General features: G+C 55.9%; 1 protein-coding gene across 1 annotated transcript in view; it reads right to left on the bottom strand.

The window, feature by feature from the left end:
• The window catches only part of SHANK2 (SH3 and multiple ankyrin repeat domains 2), a 468,460-nt gene that overhangs the window by 420,331 nt on the left and 23,265 nt on the right, over positions 1-24,864 (bottom strand). The window contains exons 4-6 of the mRNA XM_055580557.1: positions 23,346-23,454; positions 8,851-9,002; positions 7,765-7,932 (exon numbers count right to left, since the gene is read on the bottom strand). Coding sequence (XP_055436532.1) covers positions 7,765-7,932; positions 8,851-9,002; positions 23,346-23,454 — 429 coding nt within the window. The remainder of the gene's footprint in view (positions 1-7,764; positions 7,933-8,850; positions 9,003-23,345; positions 23,455-24,864) is intronic.

The following is a 24,864-nucleotide window of genomic DNA, read 5'->3' as shown; positions in this document are numbered from 1 at the left end:
TTTCCTGCACAAATGCGCATCATGCATCTTATCACCAGGAAACACTGAGCAAATGCACACCAGGCGACAGGCTCCACACGCCCACCCTGTAACCTTCGGGAGAAGCCCCTGAGAGAACCAAGGGAAGACGATGAACTCTGCCAGGTAGAAGGGTTCGTGCGGGGTCCAAGACCGGATCTTTTCACTGTGCATGCCAAGTCACTTCCGTCGTGTCTGACTCTTCGTGACCCTGTGGACTGTAGCCCTCCAGGCTCCTCTGTCCACGGGATTCTCCAGGCAAGAATACTGGAGTGGGTTGCCATGCCCTCCTCCAGGGGATCTTCCCGACCCAGGGATCAACCCGCATCTCTTACGTCTCCTGCATCAGCAAGCATGCTCTTTACCACGAGCACCATCTGGGAAGCCCCACATCCTTTTACTATATTGTTCATTACTGGGACAATGGAAAAACTCAAATGTGGTCTCTGCATACATAGAATTATCTGTATTTGCTTCTGCAAGTCCTCTTTAAGTTTGAAATTAAAATATTCACTCAGTTTTTAAAAAAGAGCAATTAGTACTTGTTTGACAAAAAGACCTCAAAGCTTATTAGAAATGTGTCTTCCCCCAAGATAAGTCGTGCTAACCCTTTGTCCTTTATTTGAAAAGGGTGTTGTACTTTCTGGCCCCTGGGAGACAGATTAAAAGGGTTGACAGAGGTCAGAAAGTAACTAGAATGTAAAACAGCACCCCCTACACTCATGTAGCATAACCATTTTCTTCTGAGATGCTTTTTGGAAAATGCATGTGTCTGGGGCCCCATCCCACAACCACTTCCTGCAAATCTCCAGGGCAGGTACATTTGGAGGAGACTCCCCACAGAATCTGGGATCTGGGATTCCCTCACCTATGCTGAGCGCCCTCCTCCCCCCATCACTAGCCAAACCCATGAATCGTGTAAATGAGGGAAAAAAAGGCTGCTGCTTCCTCCAGGCACTGCACTGCCACCTGCTGGGCACCTGCTGTGATACAGCTACAAGCCTAAATTTACAGCAAGAGGAACAGCGCCCCCGGGGTTGTGCAGGGCAACCAGAGCAATGCAGAGGGGACTGCATTGCAAACGCTTCTGCTTGGTTCTGTGCCTCAAGCAATCTAAGTCCACGCCACACTCAGGCATTTCTCCTACAGCACGTGCTTTACCAGACAAGCTGGAGATGTGACAGAACAGTCAGCATGCAACACCCACAGGCAGACCCAGAACACGCCCTGCGGTGAGTGCTGTCAGGGAGCGTCCAGGGGGCCTGTCCCATCACTGTGGGGTCAGGGAAGCACTAAGGACTTGGAGCCCAGGTCTGAGGGCGAGCAGGTGTCAGCCCAGTGAAGAAGAGGGACGGGAGGGCGTAGTGGCCCGAAATTGTGACTTCCTTAAGGCGAAAGCTTCTCATTTGAAAATGATAAATAATAAACAGCGACCAATAACAAATTAAGACCGAACGGTAAACATCCTTAAGAAAATTGTTGCAGGAAATCAAATGAGATCTGTGTGAAGGCCTGTGAGCAAACGGGTTAGGTGCTCTCTGTCAAGTATCATTCCTCAGAGATAAACCCAGACAGGGCCAGAGGACACGGGGAGGATGAGCTTGGGGGCGTGGCCAGGCGATAATGATGTGATGTAGGGCGTGGCCAGATGACGGTGATGGGGCGTGGCCAGGTGATAATGTGATGATGGGGGTGTGGCCAGATAATGATGGTGATGGGGGCGTGTTCAGATGATAATAATGGTGATGGGGCGTGGCCAGGTGATAATGATGTGATGATGGGGGCGTGGCCAGATGATAGTGATGGGGGCGTGGCCAGCACTTACTGAGCACTTACTAGATGCCAGGCATTATGGGAAGTGTGTCATTTTACCGTCTCAAGAGCTCTATGAATTGTTACTGAGCCAACTTCAGAGATTTAGTAAAGAAGTTCAGAGAGGCTAAACCACTTGCTCAGGTGGCCCAGGCCATGCTGAGGGGGGTCTGAAAGCCCAGCCCAGAATAAACTGTACTGACGACTCAAGGAAGAGATCTCACATCTCCCGAATAGAATCAGGGAAGGAGGAAGAGAGCGAGATGCCCCACATGGGGCGGTCCAGGGAAGGAGGAAGAGAGCGAGGTGCCCCACGTGGGCCGGTCCAGGGAAGGAGGAAGAGAGCGAGGTGCCCCACGTGGGCCGGTCCTGTGGGCACAGCTGCTCATGAAGGTGTGTGTTAACACGAGACTCCTTCACCAAGCAGCTGTCCTCTCACTGGGCCCTCAGCTCACCAGTAACACATTCTCGAGTCCTGAGATAGCCAACCAACCCCCCGTCACTCAGGTCAGAGCAAGATGCCTGGCGCTGCGCTGGTGGAAGTGAAAGCATCAATACTTAGCAACTAAAACTACACTGAAGTTTGGGCCTCCCTGGTGGCTCAGATGGTAAGGAATCCACCTGCAAGGCAGGAGACCCAGGTTTGACCCCTGGGTCGGGAAGATCCCTTGGAGAGGCAATGACAACCCACTCCAGTATTCTTGCCTGGAGAATTCCATGGACAGAGGAGCCTGGTGGGCTACAGTCCACACGGTTGCAAAGAGTCGGAAACAACCGAGCAACTAACACAAGACTGCACTGAAGCCCCCTAATCCAACCCACCAATTGCCTAGGCTGTGGGAATGTACTGGGGTGGTTTTTACTTCTTTATGACTCTTCATATTTTCAAAGAATTCTACGTTGAGCAGGTACTTCTTCAGTAAAGAAAAACATTAGACTAACGTGAACGCAAGTTGAAAGGCTTGCAGACATGTCAAAAACGTGTGCTCTTCCAAAATCAGCCTGCAAGGGGGCGTGTGTTCCCAGTCGCGAGGCCTGGGGGCTGGCTGTGAAGGCCTCGCTTTGCAGGTCAACATCAGCCTCCGGTCACACAGGCAACCGAGCCGCCGGTAATACCTGGGAGCAGGCGGAAAGGAGCTGTCGGGTGCCACGCAGAGGGGACTGTAGACCCCAGAACCCCGCGGTGCTTCTCCAAGAATCTGGGCGATGCAAACCCGCCTGCCCTCGACTTCCTTCTACCGCCAGGGTGCTGTTGCTGGAGGGGTGGCTTCGTCCGGGAGCCCTGGAGGCCGGACACAGAACCAGGCTTCCAGTGCGGGGCGCGCTGGGAACCTCGGGCAAGTCACCCACCCTCTCTGGGTCTGGCTAACTCACAGCCCAGCAGGGGTCTGCCAGGGTTGCGGGAGGGGTGTGAAAAGATGGGGAGGACAGCGTTCGCTGGGTGAACGGGGCCCTCCCTGACCGAGGATGATAATCGGGGAGGGAGGGCCGCCCTGCGCTGAGTTACTTGCTAAAGCACCCTGCGCGACCCCTGCTGAAGGTCACGGCTCTGCGGAAGGCCAGCAGCTCCAATAAAGCAGGTGCTTCCGCAGGACTCGCGTGGAAAAGAAAGCCACCACCGGAGGACGGTGTAGGGACCCTGCTGGATGACGCGAGAGCAGGATGTGATGGCCGGGGTTGATGCCTCCGCCTTCCAAACGCACTGCTGGGGGCAGGGCTGCAAACCCCCGAGGCTGGGTGGCCTCTGGTGCCAGATGCTTGGAATCCATGCAGGGGCTCTCAGGGGCCACAAGTATGGGAGGCAGCACCACAGAAGTGAACCTCCACGCCCCCAACATACACAGTCACCCTCCCTCCAACGGGGGCAGCCCTCCCAGGAGACAAGCGAGATTGCCACAAAAGGCATCGGGCTTAGGGTGAGGCCGCCCCAGCCAGGGATGGGGTGGGAGGGGAGAGGGAGGCGGGAGGCGGAGCCAGCCTGCGGCCGGATCCGAGCTGAGTGCCCTCTGCGGTTCCGGGTGTCTGATGCTCTGGCATCGGGGGTCTCGCAGGCACTGGAGGGGCTCCCCTGCCAGGGAGAGCTGATTCCTAGAAATGGACAAGGATGCAGCCAGGAGCACAAATGCACAGCCGCCCTGCAGAGTTCTCGCCGGCCCTCCTCCACGGGGCGCTCACACTCGGGGCCCTCACCCTGCCCTAACCACCCAGGCAGGGTCCCAGATGGCTGGGGCAGCTCCTGCGCCCCAGGGCCACTGGGGCCCCTCAGCCTGCTCATCCGGCCTCGCCCGTTCCTTCCCTTGAAAACCACAGTAAAGGCTCTGTTCACAGGCCCCCCCTGCCCTCCCTGCATGGTGGTGCCTGGCAGGCTGTGTCCCTCCTCTAAGGTCTGTGAGTGATAACCATCTTTCACCGGCAGCCATGTCCCGATGGGCTGGCCTCACCAGACCTAAACAGGAAAAAGTTACACTTTAATGGGAGCAGGGGAGACATGCAGCTTGAGAAGCAGATGCCCAGCACATGGACATAGAGGGTCCCTGGGGAGTCTTCCAAAACACACCGATAAAACTCCATCTGTGCCAGTGAGGCCTGAGGTCTGTCCCACCACCCAGGGCACCGGTCCTGCCACCCCGGGGACACAGACTCTGCCCCAGTGTCGTGACCACTCGGGGCAAACGCGCTCCCCTGTGTCCCTCGCTAATCCCACACTTAAGGATGTTATATTCTGAATGCACATTTTTGGAGTTCAAAAAGAAAACTCTGCTAAACAACGGAAATAATGATGTGTAAAGGGTGAGTAAATCCTGGGAGAAAAAGCACGCAGGTGTTTTCCGGTAGGACGTTCTGGTTTCCAAGTTGTATGTGCATTTGGCCCCTGTCACGTCCTGGGGCAGCTCAGGCGACAAAGGAAAACTGTTCTGCGGACGCTCCTCTCTGTGATGGGTGGGCTGCTCTCAGATGCGTCACTGAAAGGAGCATCATGCGTGGGCTGACCTTGCCCAGTCCCTCCTTTGGATGGGCCAGGGGGCCGGGCTGGGGGATGGGCCTGGGGGGGGAGCTGAACCCGGGGGCACTCCACTTGACCCTGTATCCTCGGACTCACAGCTCAGCCCGGTGCCCTGGGCCAGCGGCTATTCCGAGGCCCTAAGGGTCGCAAGGAGGACAGGGCGCTCTGTCCTTGGTGATGGTGCCCCACCACCCGGCCCTGCACCTCCTCCTTCCTCGCAGGTCACCCGGGGGAAGAATGGCCCCCAGGGCTGCCCTGCCAACAGGGCTGGGACCCCCTTGGGAGTTGCTGGCAGAGCCTGAAACTGTCCCCTTTCACATCTTCAGCAAAGTCCACGTGTGATGATGACAGGCTTGGTCTTTTAATGGTCAGCAGCAAGCTGAGGGGGCTTCCCCAATGGGGCACTGGTAAAGAATCCGCCTGCCAATGCAGAAGACACAGGAGATGCAGGTTCAAGCCCTGGGTCAGGAAGATCCCCTACAGAAGGACATGGCAACCCTTTCCAGTGTTCCTGCCTGGAAAATGCGACGGACAGAGGAACTTGGTGGGCTACAGTCCACGGGGGTCACAAAGAGTCGGACACAACTGAGCACGCACACACACACGAAGCTGAGGGCCGAGGGCAGCTACGAGCCGAGATGAGCAGACAGACAGAGCGCCGCTCGCATCTGGGGGACCGCTGGCCTGCCCCAGCCTGGTCACGGCAGGAACTCTCCCAGGTAGATGTGAGGCATGGCCGGGCAGACTTGTGTGTGCGAGTGAGCATGTGTGGATCTGTGATCTTTGTTCATATCTATCTGTCTCACCGGCCCCGCCACACGGACTTAAGACCCACAGGATGGGGCTTTACTATTCACCACTGGGCTCAGCGTCCAGGACACTGAGCAGGCCTGGCAGGTACGACACAGGAGGTGACACCCATGCCAGGGTGGGGGGTGGTCTGCGGTGTGGCTGGAAAGCCAGGGCCCTGGGCTCAGGGGCTCACGGTGGCTGCCTGGCACCCGAACGCCATGGCCCGGGAGTGGTTACGGAAAACTCCGATTCCGTGACAGTCAGGGTCTAGGTCCCGGGCGCGTCGGGGTCTCCAGCATCTGTCTGCTTCACCGAGTTAAAGGAAGCAGACTCCCAGAGCACGATCCTCTCCTAGGGGGCCAGATGTCCCGCAATCGGCAAAGCCCCCAGCCAAGGTCACCGGAGCCTCCGCCCGCCCCTCAGCTCTGCCCATCGCCCCCCAGCCTCCCAGGCCCCTCTCTCCCCCATAGCTGACCCTCTGGCCATCAAGAGACACCCGTGCCTCCTCCAGGGGTGAGCGGGTCACAGGACAGGACCCACGGCTCCCCTGAGAACGCGGTGTTTTCACAGGACGAATCCAAACCCAAAAGAGACAGCAGCTCAGAAGGCGGTGTCTGCTGAGGGGGGATCTCGGATGCGGTCTTCCCTCCCTCCCTGCCACCCGCCCCCACCTCCTGGGGGATGTGACCCCAGCGTCCCTGAGGCCCTCGGCAAGAGGCCCACATCCCTACTTCACCTCCTCTAGGCCCGGAAAGCCTCCAGCACATGGATGCCTGAGGGCAGCCCACCCCACCTGCCCAGGCCTGCCGCACCCACTGGGAGCTCTAGTGCCAGGACTATAGCCTCCAGCCCGAAGGCCAGGTGCCCAGTGACAACACTGCCAGGGGAGGGGTGACTCCTCCCGGAACCTTCCAGGGTGAAGCCCTGGAGACCAGGAGTCGGTCACTGGCGAGGTCCATGCTGGGTCCTCCCTCCCCCATCCCTCATGTCCCCTGAGCAGCTCAGCCCCCTCCTGCCCCCGCCCAGAAAAATGCCATCCACAGCCCAGCGTTACTGCGGACAATCGTGGCCCTCGGCTCCTACGGACTTTGCAAACACAGCAACGTGAGTTTCGGGGTTGTTCGCAGCCTTGCTGGGGGAGCTGGGGGGCCCAGGTCATGACATTCCCGGCAGAAGCAACTGCTTCGGCCAAGAGGGCAAAGAAGGAAGGTGGGACCTTTCTGGAAAACATTGGGTCTTGCCCGCGTTCCATCCTTTCTACTGCCTGAGGGTGTGGGAGGCCCTACTGAGCCCACTTCACAGATGAGCAAACGGAGGCCTGGTGAGCAGGGTCGCAGAGGCCCGCCACCCCCGACTCACACCACAGAAGGGAACCGGGTGCTCCTCCAGACTGCGTGGACGCGCCAGAACTGAACGCTAGGCACGCCAGACTGGGGTGGGCCCACCTCTGCACCTCTGCACCCCTCCGCCCGCAGTGGGTGGGTGCGTCAACCTGCTGAGATGGGCAGGTGTGTAAGGCGAGGGTGTCGAAGGGAAAGACAGGTAGCCTGAGAAGCAGTGAAAGTCACTGCAATGTAAAGGCCGAGTGTGAGAACATCAGAGCCTCTTCCCTGACCTCCTGGCTGGATATCCCTGCCCCTCTCTCCCAAACCCCCTCCATCCTCAGGGAAGACCTCACTTCCACCCCTGCGCCACTGGGCTCTCTGATTGGCTGGTTCTGGAGGGACTCAGCCAATGGGAGGGCGGGAGGACAGAGCGCAGGTACCTCTTCTGCGCATCCTCCGTGACTCTGCCCAGCTCTCGGCGCCCTCCCCCGCGGGCGAACATAGTCTCCTCTCCGTGCCCTCTGTCCACTAGAGATGACTCATCGGAGCCATGAGGTGGATTCTGTTTCTGCCACGACCGCAGCCGACACTCCCCCAGCCCCGCTACTGCAGGGGGATCTCGGAAACGTGTGCCTCGTACAAGGACATCGGGCCCTTTGCCGGGTCACCCGCACTCAGAAAGCCCCTGGTCCCAGGCTCTGTAGGGAGCCCAGGCTGGGGGGCGCCCGGAGCACCCATGGCTCCTATGGAGGGGCGCTCGCCCAGCACCCCAGGCCCGCCCACCAGCTGGCAGGTGAGGGCAGCCCCGCACACCTGGTGGATTTCGTGCCAGCCGTTCTCGTCTTTGCAGCTCACGGCCGCGTGCTCGTGGAGCAGCAGCTCGCAGCAGCAGGGGTCGCCCCCGACCACCGCCGTGTGATACAGCGGGGTCAGGCCGTGGCTGTCCTTATAATCCGGGGATGCGCCGAGCTCCAAGAGGGTCTGAAAAAAGACAAAACACACCAAACGTGAGGTCACTGGTCTCATGGCCCCTTCTACAGGAGTGAGTCAATCAAGAAGGAAGAGGAGGGTCATGCTCCCCACTCCTGGGCAAGGTGACCATTAGCCCCAGGTTCCTGTACTTTTCCTGGCCTCTTGGAACTGAAATAGCATCTGATGCCAGGCACACGCACAGGCTTACACACCCGGGGGATGGAGGCGCTCTGCACAGGTGACCCTCGGGCACTACCTGCTGCCCGGCTGACCCCTGTGGGCCAGTGGAGAGTAAGGGGGGAGATGACATTTGCAGGAAAGAGTTGTACCATTGAACCTAAAGGTACAGTGTAAACCATCTCTGTGCGCGTCCCGCAGGGGGCGAAACGAGCCAGAGTCGTCATAAACACTTGATTTCCAAGGAAGCCAGCTGAACAAGGGCAGCCGCTATGAAGTTAAGAAATCTGCTTTATACAAGAGCACCATCTGTGGGTCCTCCGCCCCCAGCAGTGGGTCCCCTCCCCTCCTCGTCCTGACAGAGAGAGGGCTGGGGGCCTGAGCCCCGCTGTCCTGCGGGCCTGAGCCCCGCTGTCCTGCGCTCCATGGCATGGCTCAGAGCCTGGGCTGGTAGAGCGTGCCTGAATAACCGTGTGGGGAGTGAGATGGGGCTGAGGCCCACCCCCTACCCCTGCCCCAGCATCGGCTCCCCCTTTCTATGGAGAGAGGTGGGTTTGAGCTGAAAATATAAGCCCTTTGGCTGAAACAAGGGAAAGATCACTTTTTGTGATCAGCTTGCACTTCCAAGCTCCAGTGGGAACACGACTTTGGGGTTACCCTGGGGTGGCTGTTGTGGGGCAGGAAGGGGTTCAGGGCAGACACAGGGGGTCAGGCGAGGGGCGGCCCGGTGTGAGATGGGCCCTGAGTTACCTTCAGGGCCAGCAGGTTCCTGGTGCGGGCGGCTTTGTGCAAGGCTGTCATCCCATCCTTGGCGCGGAAGTCTAGGTGGGCCCCGCCGTTCCGGAGGGCCTTGATCATCTCCACGGGGTCGTCCAGCTGAGCGGCCAAGGTCAGGGGAGTCTCTAGGGGCCCGAACACACATGCGTTAGAACCAGCCAGGTCAGATCATCCCCATGGCCAAGTTCAAACATCCCAAAGAGCTCAACAAACTGACTCCCTCAGAGTAACACGGCCCCCACCCACCTGCCGACCCCAACCATCTACACAGTTCCAGCCTGGCTCTGGCAACCCTAGAGATGACGGCAGGGACTCTCAGGGTCACGTGCAAACCAAAACGGGAGGAGAGGCAACATTCAACGTCGTGGCTTTGTGGGCCCTGAGCCTGAGAAGCGGCCTCTGCCGCCTCTGCCCTCGGCACACAGAATCCCACAGCCCCAGCCGACGCCTCCCTACAGGAGGAACCATAGGTCAGCTAGGGCTGCAGGTGAAGATGCAAAGGAAGGGACTTCCCTGCGGTCCAGTGGTTAAGACTCCACACTTCCACTGCTGGAGTCGCGGGTGCAATCATTGGTCGGGGAACTAAGATCCCACGTGAGGCAGGGTGCCGCCAGAAAGTAAAAAATAAATCAATAAAAACAAAATTAAAAGACTGGAAAGGCAGACGCCCGCCTTTCTCATGTCAGTTTCACGACTTCTACAGACACCTTGGGAGATGCCAGGGGTTGAGCTGAAAGGAAACAAACGTGGGTTAAGACACAAGCTCGTGCCCCCCAGGGGTCTCCACTGAGCCAGCACAGAGACCCCGACCATCATCGTGATGGGAGGGGACCAACGCAAACAAGGACCAATCTACAAAGCCCGGGGACAGAAGGCTGAAGTCCGCCTGCGTGGGGACAAGGGTCAGGAAGGGGCCCCACACTGGGCAGGTGGGCCAGTCTGCGGGGGCTGTGGCTGAGGACGAGTCTCTGTCATCAGACGGCTCTGCTCAGCGTCCCTCGAGTTCCCGCCATCACCCCTGTCGAGCGGACTGCATGACTCTGATGTGGCTAATTTGAGAGGCTCTTCACTTACAGTAAAGGGCAAAGAGTAATATGACAACACGCAGGTTCCCCTGAAACACTGATAGCTAATAATGAGTCGTTCTAGCCTCGAGCAAGTTTGGAGAGTAAGAGAAGTGGGTTATCACCCGGAGGCAGAATTCCCTTCGGACCACCTGTCACCGTCACAGGACCCTGAGAAAATGCAACTTCATCACAAATTCAGATTGATGACTCCCTTCTGTTTGTAATTCCGACATTGATCTATCCACAAATGGGCTTTGTTTGGGGGGCTTTTAAAATGCACTGCTGGAATCCCTCTGTGCCTTGATTTTTCGTGGTGAGACCCACGGGTTTAACCTCCTCCTCGTAACTTGTGTGCAGCAGGTAGACACACCCCAGAGTGCGTGAACACACAACTTATGTGTTTTCTTCCGAGGGAAATGGTATGACGCTCACGAATGCCACAGATGCATCCTTGCTGTAAATCTACCAGAGGCACCCTCACAAGCAGAGATATTTAAACGAAGGAGTTTTCTAGGACAACTAAAGGACCGTGGCGACAGTGGGAACATTCCTACACAAAAAACATCAGCAAGGCAAGAAAGTCAGGACTTGGAGAGGGTGTTGGGGATGCACACCGGCTGGGATCATGGGCAGCGGTGTGGATACAGGGCCGACAGGCAGAGAGAAAGAGACTCAGAGAGAGACCCCCAGCCGCCCGAGACGGGAGAGGAAGGGCCAGGCCCTCACTGCCTCACCTCAACCACGCCCGAGGGTCTGCCTCCCTGGCAGAGAAAGGACGCTGCAGGAGGGTGTGGGTGACCCGGGAAGGGCGTAAGGATGGGGTCGTCAGGAGCCGCCGGCAGCCACCCTCCAAAGTCAAGGCTCTTACAGCAGCTCCTCGTGTGTGATGTGAGTGCACATCTGTGCTGACGGAGCCCAGGGCAAGGTCAACCTTCCAAATGACTCGGGTTTTCCTTTCTTGCTGACGGTCTGCGCTTGGCCGACGCCAAAGCCAGGCGGTCCAAAGGAGAAAGTTTTTGTTTCTGCGACACTGTTTTCACAGCTGACAACCTCAATGTCACTTTACTTGGAGAATACTGTCTAAGAGGGAGGTGCTGGTAAATGGTGACGTTCCAAATTACAGAGCCCTCTGGCCCGGCCGCCCCTGGGGGGCCAGCGCTGGGCACGCAGGCAGGTGGAGGGGAGCAGACACCCCGTCAGGGCCTGCGTGCCTCCTGCACGAGACAGGACTCAGCCCTTGGATGCCTTTCAGGGACACTGAATGACACGTGGCCATGTCCTAAGAATTTCAGAGGCCCTCCCTCGCCGACCGACACCGCAGACTCGGCATGCTCAGACCCAGCCAGGACCCACCCTGGCGAGGACAGGAGAGCCCCCAGCTTAGACTCCCGTTCCGGAAGGGGGCGTCCAGTGAGACCCCACGTGGGCGGATGGGAGCAGCAAGTAGGTGCTCGTCAACCAGCCCACTCGTGTAGCCCTTACAAGACTGCGCTATTAATGGAGTAACGTGCATGCGGCCCTTACACGACTGCACTATAACCAGGTATCGTGATCCCGCCTCCAGCACGCTTGGGAACGGCAATCAACTGGCACCCTAGTTTAAAATATTTCTGCTTTGGCGTTTTGAAATTTTCTAAGTTTTAAAAAATGCACCAGAACCTCCATGAATACAACCTCACAGGGGACCAGTCTCTCTCATCTTTGGAGGTGACTTTGAAGACAGCATCCCCTCTAAACCTACAAACTGCCTGATGGGATTCTGGCTCCAGGAATGACCGGGACGTGCTTTGAAAGGCAGGTTCTCAGCCGTGAGCATGGGAGACGCCTACAAGCCCAGGAGGAGGACACCAACTACAGGCCTTCTGGTCCATCTGGAGGTGGGGTGAGGCCCGGCGGGTGGAAGGCAGGTGGCAGGACGCTGTGCAGGCACGGGATATCTGACAACCCCTGCAGCTGGGAGTGTGCGCCACCCCCGGTTCAGGGGGCACAGCCAGGACCTCAGAAGGATGGGAGCCTGGTGAGAACTTCCCACAGGGGCAGCGCTGCCCATCTCTGCTCCCCAAAAGCCTGGGCAGCCTCCAGCGTGTGTCCCAAACCTTCCGGGCCTCAGTTTCCACACCTATGTTACTGCTGTTTAGTCACCAAGTCATGTCTGACTCTTGGCCATCCCAAGGACTGTAGCCTGCCACGGTCCTTTGTCAATGGGATTTCCCAGGCCAGAATACTGGAATGGGTTGCCATTTCCTCCTCCAGGGGATCTTCCTAACCCAGGGATCCTCGAACCTGCATCTCCTGGTTGGCGGGCAGAGTCTTTACCAGTGAGCCACCTGGGAAGCCCTCCTACACCCATATGACAGAAATAAAAGTAGGACCAGCACCTCGTGGGGCTCTGGGAGGATCAGAGGCCACATCTGATGCTAGGGCAGTGCTTGGCCCACAGTCAGAGTTTCTCCAGGGGATTTGGCTAGAAATGGGTTTTATTTTCTTTATTATTGTTTGACAAACATAGACAGCATATTAAAAGCAGAGACATTACTTTGCCAACAAAGGTCCGTCTAGTCAAAGCTATGGTTTTTCCAGTAGTCAGGTATGGATGTGAGAGTTGGACCATAATGAAGGCTGAGCACCAAAGAACTGATGCTTTCAAACTGTGGTGTTGGAGAAGACTCTTGAGAGTCCCTTGGACTGCAAGGAGATCAAATCAGTCAATGCTAAAGGAAATCAACCCTGAATATTCATTGGAGGGACTGATGTTGAAGCTGAAGCTCCAATACTTTGGCCACCTGATGGGAAGAGCCAGCTCAGTGGAAAAGACCCTGATGCTGGGAAAGATTGAAGGCAGGAGGAGAAGGGGGCAACAGAGGATGCGATGGTTAGATGGCATCACCAACTCAATGGACATGACTCTGAGTAAACTCCAGGAGATGGTGAAGGACAGGGAAGCCTGGCATGCTGCAAGCCTGGCATGCTGAAGGACAGGGAAGCCTGGCAAAGAGATGGACATGGCTGAGCAACTGAACAACAGTGTTTTACTTTTTTTTTCAGTATTTTTTAAAACCTATGCAATGCCTTTATTGTTATATAATCATAAAAGTAATTTCTAAAATGGCCCATGAAGCCAATGCTTATTCCACGTCCCCCCGCCCCCTGGACAGGCACGAAGCCCAGGAGACTTTGTTTCTTTTCTCAGCGAGAGACAGTCATGGTGTCCCAGGACACAGACAAGTGAAACGAACATTCCCAGACCTAGTAAGTGATCCGCCCTGGGGGGGACAGCAGCTGCCCCAGAGGGGAGGACCAGGTGCGTCTCCTCGAACTCCCACAGGACAGATGGCTACACAGACAGGCAGGGAGGTGGGTGGACGGGTAGGTGGGTACATCTGAGAGTGGGAGGGAGGGGTGGGTAAAGCAAAGTGCCGGCCGATGGTATACAGACAGAGATGCCACACACGTGCACAGCTAAGAATGAGCTGAACAGAACAACAGAGGACTAATATTTAGTCTCAGGGTAGACTGAGGGAACATAAACCATGCACTCAATCTACCTTTGTAAATAATTAACCCATCACTGAATATAAAACCCATTAGTGAGTTACTCCTAATTGAGAAATCACGCCCACCTCATTCCATGGCCCATTTGCCTCGTGCAGAACAACACAGGCCAGCAAAGCCTGACCTTGGGGTGGAACCACTGAGTTCCAGCCTGGGCTCAGCTATGACTTTGACAGAAACCTTGACCCCTACAGGCCGTGGGTTCCCCATCTGTTTTGCAAAGCTCCGCCCACACAAAGGGTCACAGGAAGCCATGGCTTTGAATATGCTCCACCTGAGTGAGCAAAGGATGCACAATGACAGGACAGGTAAGTATCACGGTGTCAGTTTAACCTGGAAATTGAGTCCCCGAAACACTCGCAAGAGGGACAGTATTCCAGTGGACTCGGGGCTTCTGCCTTCGCTCACGTTCATACAACCTCAGTTTCCTAAAACAATGCATTTGGTTAAAACTCGCATCTCTAAAACACAACACATCCCTTCTAAGACACGCTGAAATTTTGCCACCCAAATGCAGAACTGCGGACAGTGACCCAGGAGACCTTCCCATCTAAGACTGTGGCTGCCAAACCCGGGGAGAAGTAGCCTAGAATGTTCTAGAAGTCCCCACAATGCAGGTGTCTCCTTGGAAAGGGAGACCTCAGAAACTCATACAGTCAAAAAAGCAGAGAGTTGGGGGCAACACTCCTGGCCTTGCCCTTCTGCCCGTATCTCTCCTCCACATCAGCAAAATTCAGACACGGCCCCGAAGTCACAACATCACAGGGGAACATGTCCACATTTCTGTGACGAATCCAGGGACCTCAGCGACTCCTCAAAACTCCCCAGGACCAGCGAGCGGAAACGTGGCAGGGAGCCCTTGCTCATCACCTAGAGCAACGGTTCTCAGTGATGAGGCATGCGCATCACTCAGAAGGCTCGTTAATGCAAAGGGTACTGGCTCCGCTCCCAGAAATGGTGCGATGGGACTGAAGGGCTGAGAAACCGCAGCTCTAGGAGTGACGCTGGTGGGCCAAGGGCACGCTCTGCTGGAGGATACGGCTTCCCAGACTCAGCTACACAGCGACATCGTGGGTTCCCACCTCAGACACTGATGTAACCGCTGTGGTGCATGACCCAAGAATTAGGTGCTACAACCTCCCCAAGTGGCTCTCAACCTGCAGCTGAGTCTGAGGCCCTCTGCTCTGAACTCCTGCTAACCACCAAACACTGGAAGCAACCAAAATGTCCTTCGGGAGGTGGACAGGATAAACAGAACTGGAAAATCTGTACAGCGAATTATTATTTAGTGACTAAAAAGATAAGTGTATCAAGTCCTAAAAAGATACAGCGCAATCTTATATGTGTGCGTTGCTAAGCAAAAGGAGCCAGTCTGAAAAAGCTACGTGCTGCATGATTCCAATTACAAGACATTCTGGAAAACTCAAAACTATGAGGATGCTAAACCAATCAGTGGTTGCCAGGGGTTCTAAAGAGAGGCAGGACTGAACTGACAAAAAGCACAGGGGATTTTTTTTTTTTTTTTAAGTTGCAAAACCATTCTGTATGATTTTGTAATGGTGAATACGAGATTCAAACATCTGTCAAAACCATAAACTCGACAAAGAGGGATGCTCAAGGTATGCAAATTTTTAAAATAAAGCTTAAGAGTTCATTTAGGAGATGTGGGATCCCAGGATGGAATGCAGACTGTGACAAAAGAGTCTAATTGTATTAAAAATGTAAAAACAACCTCACTGGAGGAGGCGGGGGAATAAACTGCTGACCTCAGGTGACTGCGGGAGTGAGCAAAGGCAGAAGAAATCACACAAGTACTGATCTCTAGTGGATGAAGCTGTCTCCCACTGTGGGTGCAGGTCAACAACCCGGGAACCACTATATCTCTACTCTGGAAAAGAGCAGTTAAACACACAGACGGCTGAGAACAGAGCCAGGTTTCTCACCATCTGCATGGGCTGTTACAGAAAAGCAAGGGGTGGGGACTGGAATGATCCTTATGGTGACCGATGAGGACTGGGGACATCAGTATGAATTCATGGTTGGTTTACTCTAGATTCAGATGGGTACACATGGAAACTGGCCTGTATCTATTCACGCACAAGTGCTCACACACGTATCTCCTTGCTCCTTCCTCTGAGAAAGCACACAAGCCATGACTCCCCAGAAGTGATGAGCACACCCAGCGCCCAGATCTTGGTCTCTAAGACCACCCTCCCAGGACTGCTGAAGGAACAGCAGATTGCATGACTAGAGCAGGAAACACCCAGGATGAGCCTGGAACACCTTCCGGTGCCCAGAAGCAAGAAAGTGGTGTGAGAAGAAGAGGAAGAAGGAGAAGGAAGAGGAGGGGGGCAGGGGCAGGAGGGAGGAGGAGAAAGAGAAGAAGAATCCACGTGGACATTGGAGCCAAATGCAAGAGCCCCCAGCGGTCAAGGCTGGAGCCATCTGAACAACAAAATATATAAAGTAGCATTGTGCGTGCGTGCGTGCTAAGCCGCTTCCGGCATGTCTGACTCTTTGCAACCCCATGGACCAGGCTCCTCATTCCATAGGGTTGTCCAGGCAAGAACACTGGAGTGGGTTGCCATGCCCTCCTCCAGGGGCCCTTCCCGACCCAGGGATCAAACCCACATCTCTTATGTCTCCTGCACTGGCAGGCGAGTTCTTTAGCACACGCACCACCGGGGAAGCCCGAGTGGTATTATATTATAACTCAGACTTAAATTGCATATCCATGCGTCCACACTGGTAAAAATAAATGAGTAAAAATAAATGAATGGGAGAGAGGAGACAAATTTCATCTGCTGAAGAATTCCAAGTAGTTTATGGAGTTCACTCTGCCCAGGAAGAGGCGGAGCAGAACTCCTCATCTGTGAGTGTGGGCGGGGCTCAGTAATTCTCCAGAAGACAGTCGATAAAGGAGGAAAAAGAGGAACCACAGCGGAGAAGCCTGAATGCACAGCTCAGCCAGGGGAGCAAGGTCCACATCCCAGTGATGACCGTGCCTCGATACGATGTGATGAGAAGGGGTCCACCTCTGCGACCTTCCTCCCAAACCTGCGTGCCCCCTTGTAATCATGACCCAAACGTCAGACAGACCTCAACAGAGGGACATGCACAAAACATCTGACCGGTTCTCCTCCAGGTGGCCAAGGTCATCGAAAACAAGGAAAGCCCTGCAAAGCGTCATAAGCAAGGGGGCTTACAGAGACAGGAGGACTGGCTGTCACGAGGGATCCGGAAACGGAAAGAGGACATTCAGTAACGACCAAGGAAAGATGAGCGACATACGGGTCTCACTTCGTGAGGCCACCTATGGTCCTTTCTGAAACCCGGCGGGTGACAAACGAGAAAACGTCGGCAAGGATCGCATGTGCCGTTGCTCACCCAAACGCAGGTCTCTCTGAACCAGGAACCGCACGTGACCAGCCACACGCGCCCGATGTCTCCGGGGCCACGGCTCGGTGGCCCTCACGCGGCCTCCATCGGCAGCGCTACTTGGCGCATCTCGGACCCTCTGCGGACCGACGTTTACGAGGCCCCAGGACCGCGTCCTCACGGTGCTGTTACTTCTGGGGAATTTTCGCCGGACTCATTCAGGGGCAAGGACGAGACAGCAGCATACACACCGGAGGGCCACGATCGTTAAGTCAGGACCCACCGCCCGAGGCCCCTTCTAATGGGCCGTGCGGGAGCTGGGCAGGGGCGCGCGGCAGCGCCGGGCACGTCTTGGCCCAGATGATGAGCTACCACCGCATGGAAGCTAATGGCATCACTGGAGCTCAGAAACGAGGCCGGGACTCACCACGGGGGCTCTGCAAAACCAGCCCAATCAATGCATATTCAACTTCTACTTCTCATCAAGATTCTTCCAGGGCTGAGAGGCGTTTCTAGCTTTATTACGGCCCTGTTTTTGCTGTGCCTGGGCTAACTTTCCAGTTTGGGAAGACAGCACAAAATAAAAGCCCCAAGTTTTGCTCCAGTTGTTAGTTTCGCTTCCTTTTCAGGGCTCGAAACACCATCCGTCTCGTCCCAGAGGTTCCCACCAAAGCAGGAGATGAGCCAAGACCCCACTGGACGAGTCTATTTCTTTAGGCTACTCTCACTGTTACCTAATCAAATTTCCATCTGAACGGGGACCAGACGGTCAGAATAAACCAGGCTGCTTTGTTTTAATAGACAGGCCGCTCCTCCAGGATTTAATTATCTCTGGTGCGTCCCTTAGTCCAGGAGTGCCGTTTTGCCCCGCGTGGGGCCCCGCGCTCAGCCCGGGAGCGCCCCCAGGACACGCATCCCACATGCAGGGATGCAGCACTCGTGTTGCGAGCCTCTCTGCGCTTCCTGCGCTTGGGAAGGAAGCCGCTTCCAGCTCTCTGCTCCGGGAGTGAAGTCTGGTTCTCAGTCTGACTCTGCTTCTTGGCGGCTGGCTTTTGAGGAAGTCATAGATCTCAGCTAGGAGCCGCCACGACACAGGCTCACCCTGGGATCATCAGAGCTGCGGAGGACGACCGCGCAGCATCTGGAGTAAAGCGCGGGGAAGCGGGGGAGCGGCTCTGCCTCCCCCGGGCTGCAGTGGATGACTGGCTCCAGGAGCTTGGAGACTCTACTTAAAGCCCACGCTCTGGAGCCCGTCCTCCACAAGGAGACAAGCCACTGCAACGGGAAGCCCACACACCCTAACGGGAGAGCAGCCCCTGCTCACGGCAACTGGGGAAAGTCCACGCGCAGCAACGAAGACCCAGCACAGCCGAAATTAAATAAAGAAGTAATTTTTTAAAAATGGCCCTAGACCACTGACTTAAAAAAAGAAAAACCCAGTGTGTTTGATCACTGTCAGATCTGTCCACACGGAGCCTGCACGGGTGTTCACAGCATCTTTCATCACTAACACCTGGAAGCCACCGAGGTGCTCTTCCGTAGGTGGACGGATAAAAGCTGTGGAGTACCAGCCAGTGGAATGTTCTTTGGACCTAAAAAGGCACAGACGAGGGAGGGAAGGGCTGGGAGCCTGGGACTGGCAGAGGCAGACCATCACATAGGACAGGAGAGCAGGGTCCCACTGTACAGCACAGGGAGCTGTTGCTGTGTTCCATATCTTGGGATAAGCCATAATGGAAAAGAATATAAAAAAAGAAATGTCTATATGTGCAAAACTGAGTCACTTCGCTGGAGAGCAGAGTTTGGCACAACATTGTAGATCGACTATAATAAAAAAATGAGCTATCAAACCACGAAAAGACACGGATGAGATGTAAGTGCCTATGACTAAGTGAAACACGCCAATCTGAAAAGGCCACACACTCGGTGATTCCAACTACATGACATTCTGGAAAAAGCCAAACTGTGCATTCAGTAAGAAGAACTGTGGTTGCCAGGGGTTAGCGGGAGGGAGGGACAGGCAGAGCACAGAGGGTTTTTCGGGCAGTAAAGCTAAACTTGCTTGATGGTGAATACGTGTCCTTACACGCTTGCCTACACCCACGGAATGTACAACAGCGAGGGAAGCCTGATGTGAAAGTGGATGTGAGTTAACACCAGTGCATCGGCATTGACTCAGCACGGTGTTGCTGGCCACGCTGATGTCAGGCGCTAGCCGTGCAGGAGCCTGGGAGGTGGGCGGTTACACGGAACCCCTGTTCCTTCCGTTCAGTATTCTGTAAACCTAAAACTACTCTAAAAAATAAACTCCAAGGTGGCTCGGACAGTAAAGAATCTGCCTGCAATGTACGAGACCCGGGTTTGATCCCTGGGTTGAGAAGATGTCTTGGAGAAGGGAATGGCAACCCACTCCAGTATTCTTGCCTGGCGAATCCCACGGACAGAGGAGCCTGGCGGGCTATAGTCCATGGGGGGCCGCAGAGAGTGGGACACGACTGAGCGACTGACACTCTCACTTTCAGGGGGAAGGGGAAGTTCTGCTGTACAGAGACTAGTAGCTACCAGAAGTACAACTGATGTAGAAAGGTACCCTTTGGCAGTCTCCACATGAGAGCTGTTCAATAATTCTGCTTTTAATGTTGAAAGTGAAAATAAATAAAAAGTTATAATTTATCTACCCAGACTCCCCCCAGAAACCACCCACCCCAAATCCTCTGATTACTGTTAATTACTGGGTGAGACCCTGGAACATCCTGGAACAGGACCGTCTGCCCAGGAGATGGGGTCCTGCCCCTGCTCCCCACCTGCAGGCGGGGGAGTCTCAGCCTTTGCTGGAGCCCCTGCTCTTAAGTCTGTGCTCTGCCAGGCGCTAGTTTACATGGACTTGAGGGGAAAACGGGTTTCTCAGAAAACGGCTCTTCCAGCTCAGTGAGTCCAGAGGCCGTCATTACGGGGCTGGTTCAGGAAACCCCAACGTTTATTTGACCCAGTGCCACCTTCTCCATGGGTCGCTGCTGGCGGATCGAGCCTTTTTCAATTTCGGGGGAGAGTGGGGAATATCCTCCTCTGTCTTCCTCCTTCCTGGGTCCCCGAGGCTCCAATCCATCTGCTCTCTCGATGACTCCATCCATCATCACAAGGACATTTTTTTTTTGGTTTGGTTGCTTTTTTTAACCTTTATTTATCTCTGGCTGGGTCTCCGTTGCTGGGCGTGGGCTTTCTCCAGCTCTGGAGTGTGGGCTTCTCAACGCAGTGGCCTCTCTCTTCGCAGAGCACAGGCTCATAAAAGCTTCAGTAGCTGTGGCACAGGCTTAGCTGCTCCGCAGCATGTGGGGTCTTCCCAGACCAGGGATCGAACCTGTGTCCCCTGCATCAGCAGGCACATTCTTAACTGTTGGACCACCAGAGAAATCCAAGGGCAGCATTTTAAACTCCAGTGGGAGGCCAAGAGCATGTCCACTGACCCCGGTTTGGAAGCAATCTGGGGTCTAGGCTGACATGTTGTTAGAAGCTCCGTTAGGGTCAGCTCTGGAATAACAGTCACTTCAAACTCTTGGAATCCTGAGATGCTGGAGGGCTTGGTTCACGGTGGTAAGGAGCCAGTGGGAGGGGCGGTACTCGGCCCAAAGAACCATCCAGAAATAGCCGTGGATGCAGCCAGGTCAAGAGGGGCCAAAGGCCACCCAAGGAGAGAAGCCAGGTCAGGGACCACAGACCCCAGGCCTGGCTCAGGTCTGTGACTGTCCCCGGAGGCTCAGGTTCACGCTCAAGAACCCACGGACCCGTCTGTGGTTCAAGCCTCAGTGCCGGGAACCATGTCACCATGATGAACCGAGCCCCACCACCCCGCCACGAGCTGGGCGCCAGCCTAGATGGCCAGGCCCAGAGGAGCAGCCTGCTCACCACGGGGCCAGAACCAGCATGTGCTCACTGCTTGCCCCCCAACCTCAGCCTGGTGCTCAGACCCAGGGAGTCAGAGCCCCTGGTGCCCACCCCTGCTGCCCCTGCGGACGGAATGCCCAGCCCTGGCCCCCCCCCCCCCCGCTCCCCATCTAGACTCTTCACAGAGGCCGCTCCCCCACCTACCGCCTGGGACACGCCCTTCTCCCCAGCCCCGGGGCCTCACCTCACCAACCCTGCCCTTGGAAGGTCAGCCCCCTGCAGGCATGGCACTGCTTCCTCCTCCAGGAGTCCCCACCCACAGGAGTCCCCCTCAGCTTCATGCCCACATCACCCATCAGGACGGCCGGGAGCCCGGCTTGTTCATGTTGCCCCCCACCCCAGTACACAGACCCCCAGATTCCCCGTCTCACCACGTCCGCTGGGCTGGTAACCTGCTCACCTTCAGCCAGGCCTCTGCACTCACCCCTGTCTAGGCCTGTGATCTCCTGACCCCTCCAAGTACCCACTCACGCTGTCCTGTGCCCTGGCATCTCGGGCATTGATGCTGCGTCACTGATGGGCCAGCAGCCCTGCACTCACACGGCACAGCTCAATTTAGGGGACAGGAGTTGACAGTGGTCACAGCATGGCCACCTGTGTGTGGACGGGGACTGCCACGCCCGGAGGAGCACAGGGGTGGGTCCTGCCCAGCATCAGGGGTCAGAGGAGCCCCCACAGTGATGAGAAAGTTCCCTTCCTCAGCTGACAAACACACCTGCCGTGGGTTCAGGAACTGTGAGGGCCACGTGTGTATGCGATGTTGACATGGGGTGGGCGGGCTGCCCCATCCCAGGAGGAGAGGGGAGGGAGGCCCTGCTTGCTGAGTCGAAGACGAACGCTCTCTGCTCAGCATCACCCACCTGCCGGGGGGAGGGGGGGAGCCCTAAGTTGCCATGGAGACCCTCACCTGAGCTGCTCTCAGCTCTCACAACAGCCTCACTTCCGCTGGTTGAGATCACGTGTCACGTGGGCACAGGGCTCTCCCTGGGGTGATGGTGCCTCCCCCCAAGGGACACTGCATAACGTCTGGAGACATCTTTGGTGGCCACAGCTGGTCAGGGCTTTCCTGGCATTCGTGGGTGAAAGCCAAGGAAGCCATAAACATCCCATGATACACAGGGCAGCCCCCAGCATAAAGAACTGCCTGGGCCCGTGATGGAATATTATTCAGCCATGAAAAAGGAGGAAATCCCACTATTTGCAAGGATGTAGATGGACTGTGAGGGTGTGACACTGTGGTGAAAGAAGTCAGACGGAGAAAGATAGACACTGAACAATCTCACTGACACATGGAGTCCAAAACAACAGAGCTCACAGAAACACAGAGCAGGCTGGCAGCTGCCCCGGGCAGGAGGCAGGGAGGGCAGGACAGGCGGAGGGCAGCAAAGGGTCCAGACCTCCAGCTGTAAGATAAGTGCGTGCCACGGATGCCGTGGGCAGTGTGGGGATGATAGTTAACCATGCTGCGCTGTCAGGAGGCCCCTGAGAGTCCAGTGGTCAGGACTCTGCATTCCCCATGCAGAGGACACAGACTGAAGCCCTGGTTGGGGGACTAAGATCCCACATGCCACACGGCATTGTATGGCTAAGAAAAAAAAATACTCTGTGTATATTTAAAAGTGGCTAAGAAAGCAGATGGGCTCCCCCTGGTGGCTCAGTGGTAAAGAATCTGCCTGCCAACGAAGCAGAAGCAGGCTCGATCCCTGGGTTGGGAAGATCCCCTGGAGAAGGAAATGGAAACCCACTCCAGTATCCTGCCTGGAGAATTCCATGGACAGAGGAGCCTGGAGGGCTACAGTCCATGAGGTTGCAAAAGAGCTGGATGTGACTTAGCAACTGAACGCCAATGAGAGACTAGCTCCTAAAAGTTCTCATCGTAAGAAAAAACAAGTGGAACTGTGGGTGGGGCTGGATATTAACTAGACGTGTTGCTGTGATCATTGCCCAGTGCATCCACAAACCAAATCGTTATACCGCACACTGAAAATTGCTCAGCCATAAAGCCGGAAACCAAAAGAGAAAAGAGAAGATTAAATAAAAGTGCCCATTTGGGACTGGTAAAAAATAGAAAGGCTCGCCCAGCCCCAAGGTCAGCAGGCCGGAGGACGGCGGCGGGCAGGGTCTATCCCACACGTGATCCGAGGCCCTGCGCACAGAGGCTTGGTTTCCAGCGGGGGGAGCTAGACACCTGTGAGTGCACGCCTGTCTTCCAGGGCAGGAGACAGCAGCTCTGTGTTATCCATTCATTCACTCATTCAACTCAGGTCCGCGCTGAGCACCTTCCACCTGCCAGGTGCTGGCCAAGTGCCGGCCACTCCGGGAACAGCACAGGCGCTCAGACGGGGAGAAAGCGTGTTTAAGACCCAGTGCAGGCTGATGCTGCGTGTGCAGGCTGATGCTGCGTGTGCAGGCTGATGCGTGTGCAGGCTGATGCTGCGTGTGAAGGCTGATGCTGAACGACAGCATCGCCTCTTCTCCCTGAGCCCACGCTTCAGGGGGCCTTCCCCAAGTCTCTCCAGCCAGCCCTACCTCCGGTCTCCAGGTCGTGGAAATTCGGATCCAGGCCTCGGTCCAGCATTTTGACGATCTTCTCCACTGACCGATGCTGGATGTGATCCATGCATTTTTTCAAATTGGTCTGGACAGAAAAGTAAAAGTGATTTTAGGGAGAAACGTCTCTACAGACCATAGGAAGGCTCCTTGTGGGGCACACACTGGCCTCCTCTACAGGAAAGAGAGCTACCCCTCGATAGGGCCCCACTGCAGACCCCAGGCCCACCGGGTAGCGTCGTTCTGTGTCTGGAACCCCAGGGCCAAGCTCAGAGCCCAGTACATGGAAAATGCCATCAGCCCACCCTGGATGAATGTTCTAGAAACCCCTCCCCCCCCCACCGATTCCTGTCCTTGCCTAAAGTCACAGGACGTTTCTTCAGTTTCAGAAGGCTGAGCATCCTGGACCACTTTGAAAACAACACTTCCCAGGGCGCACCCCAGGTCTTCCGACTTCATTCCTGGTGAGCGAGGCCCAGGGATTGGCATTTGTGCTTCTTAATCTCTAAAGCGGCAGGCTCAGTGCGGGAGCAAAAGGGCACAGCTCACTCAGCTTAATCCAAGCAAGTCAAGGTGAAGGAGACAGTCACTCCTCAAAAGACAGAACCACCTGGGGCTCAGCCCTGACGGGGCCGCCCAGCCACACCTGCCGGGAAATGACGATCAGCCGTCTGTCTGGCAGACAGCCTGGATGTTTGATCGTAATCATGGAATCCGAGATAGCTCTGTCGGATGAACCTAAGGCTCTGGCTGGCCAGTCCTCCGCCTCCACTCCACACCCTTCCTCCCCAAACACCCCAAAGCCCCTGGACCCTTCAGCCCAGGGACGCAGGCTGGATCTCCACCTGGATGCTTTCTGTACAATGTGGGAATAAAAGTTCACAACTATCCAAAGGCAGAGGGCACACGTGGTCACACGGAACACCTTCACTGCTTTTCGCTAATCGACATTATTTTAAAGGCACAAACACACTTTCATCACTTTCATCTACACACTGGAGGGTTATTAAAAACCAAAAGTGCCAACACTTGGAGTCTAAACACGCCTGTGCGGGCGGATCCCAGGGCTGGGCTGAGAAAATCCAAGAGCAGCCTGACTGTCCTGTGCCTGAAAACTGCCAGCTGAAGCACAGAGTGGACGTGCCGAGGGGGTGGAGAGCCAGGCGGAAGGGCCACCAGCCACGCCTGGAGAACTCGAGCACAAAAATAGCACAACAGGCGGGCGACAACTCGCCGAACACGATGAAAATCCTCACGACCTTCCTGATACGAATGGGGGACGAAGCACAAACAAGGGGGACCCTGTAGGGCGGGGAAGCCCCCTGTGTGCTTGTGGCTCCAGGTGAGCTCACCTGGGCAGGTCAGGGCCGGCTCGGAGAAGCCGTCAGGCAGCGACCGGACGCTGGCCTTCCCTGAGCACTGCCGGAGATGCTCCGGGCTCCCTGGGGAGGGGTGGGGCGGGGCAGGGAGGGCATCCCTGGGCATCACACCACGTCCT

Source organism: Bubalus kerabau, chromosome 5 (assembly GCF_029407905.1).
Source record: "Bubalus kerabau isolate K-KA32 ecotype Philippines breed swamp buffalo chromosome 5, PCC_UOA_SB_1v2, whole genome shotgun sequence".
Lineage (NCBI taxonomy): Eukaryota > Metazoa > Chordata > Mammalia > Artiodactyla > Bovidae > Bubalus > Bubalus kerabau.
The sequence above is the reverse complement of the archived record's forward strand: the minus strand, read 5'-3'. Positions and strand labels throughout refer to the sequence as shown.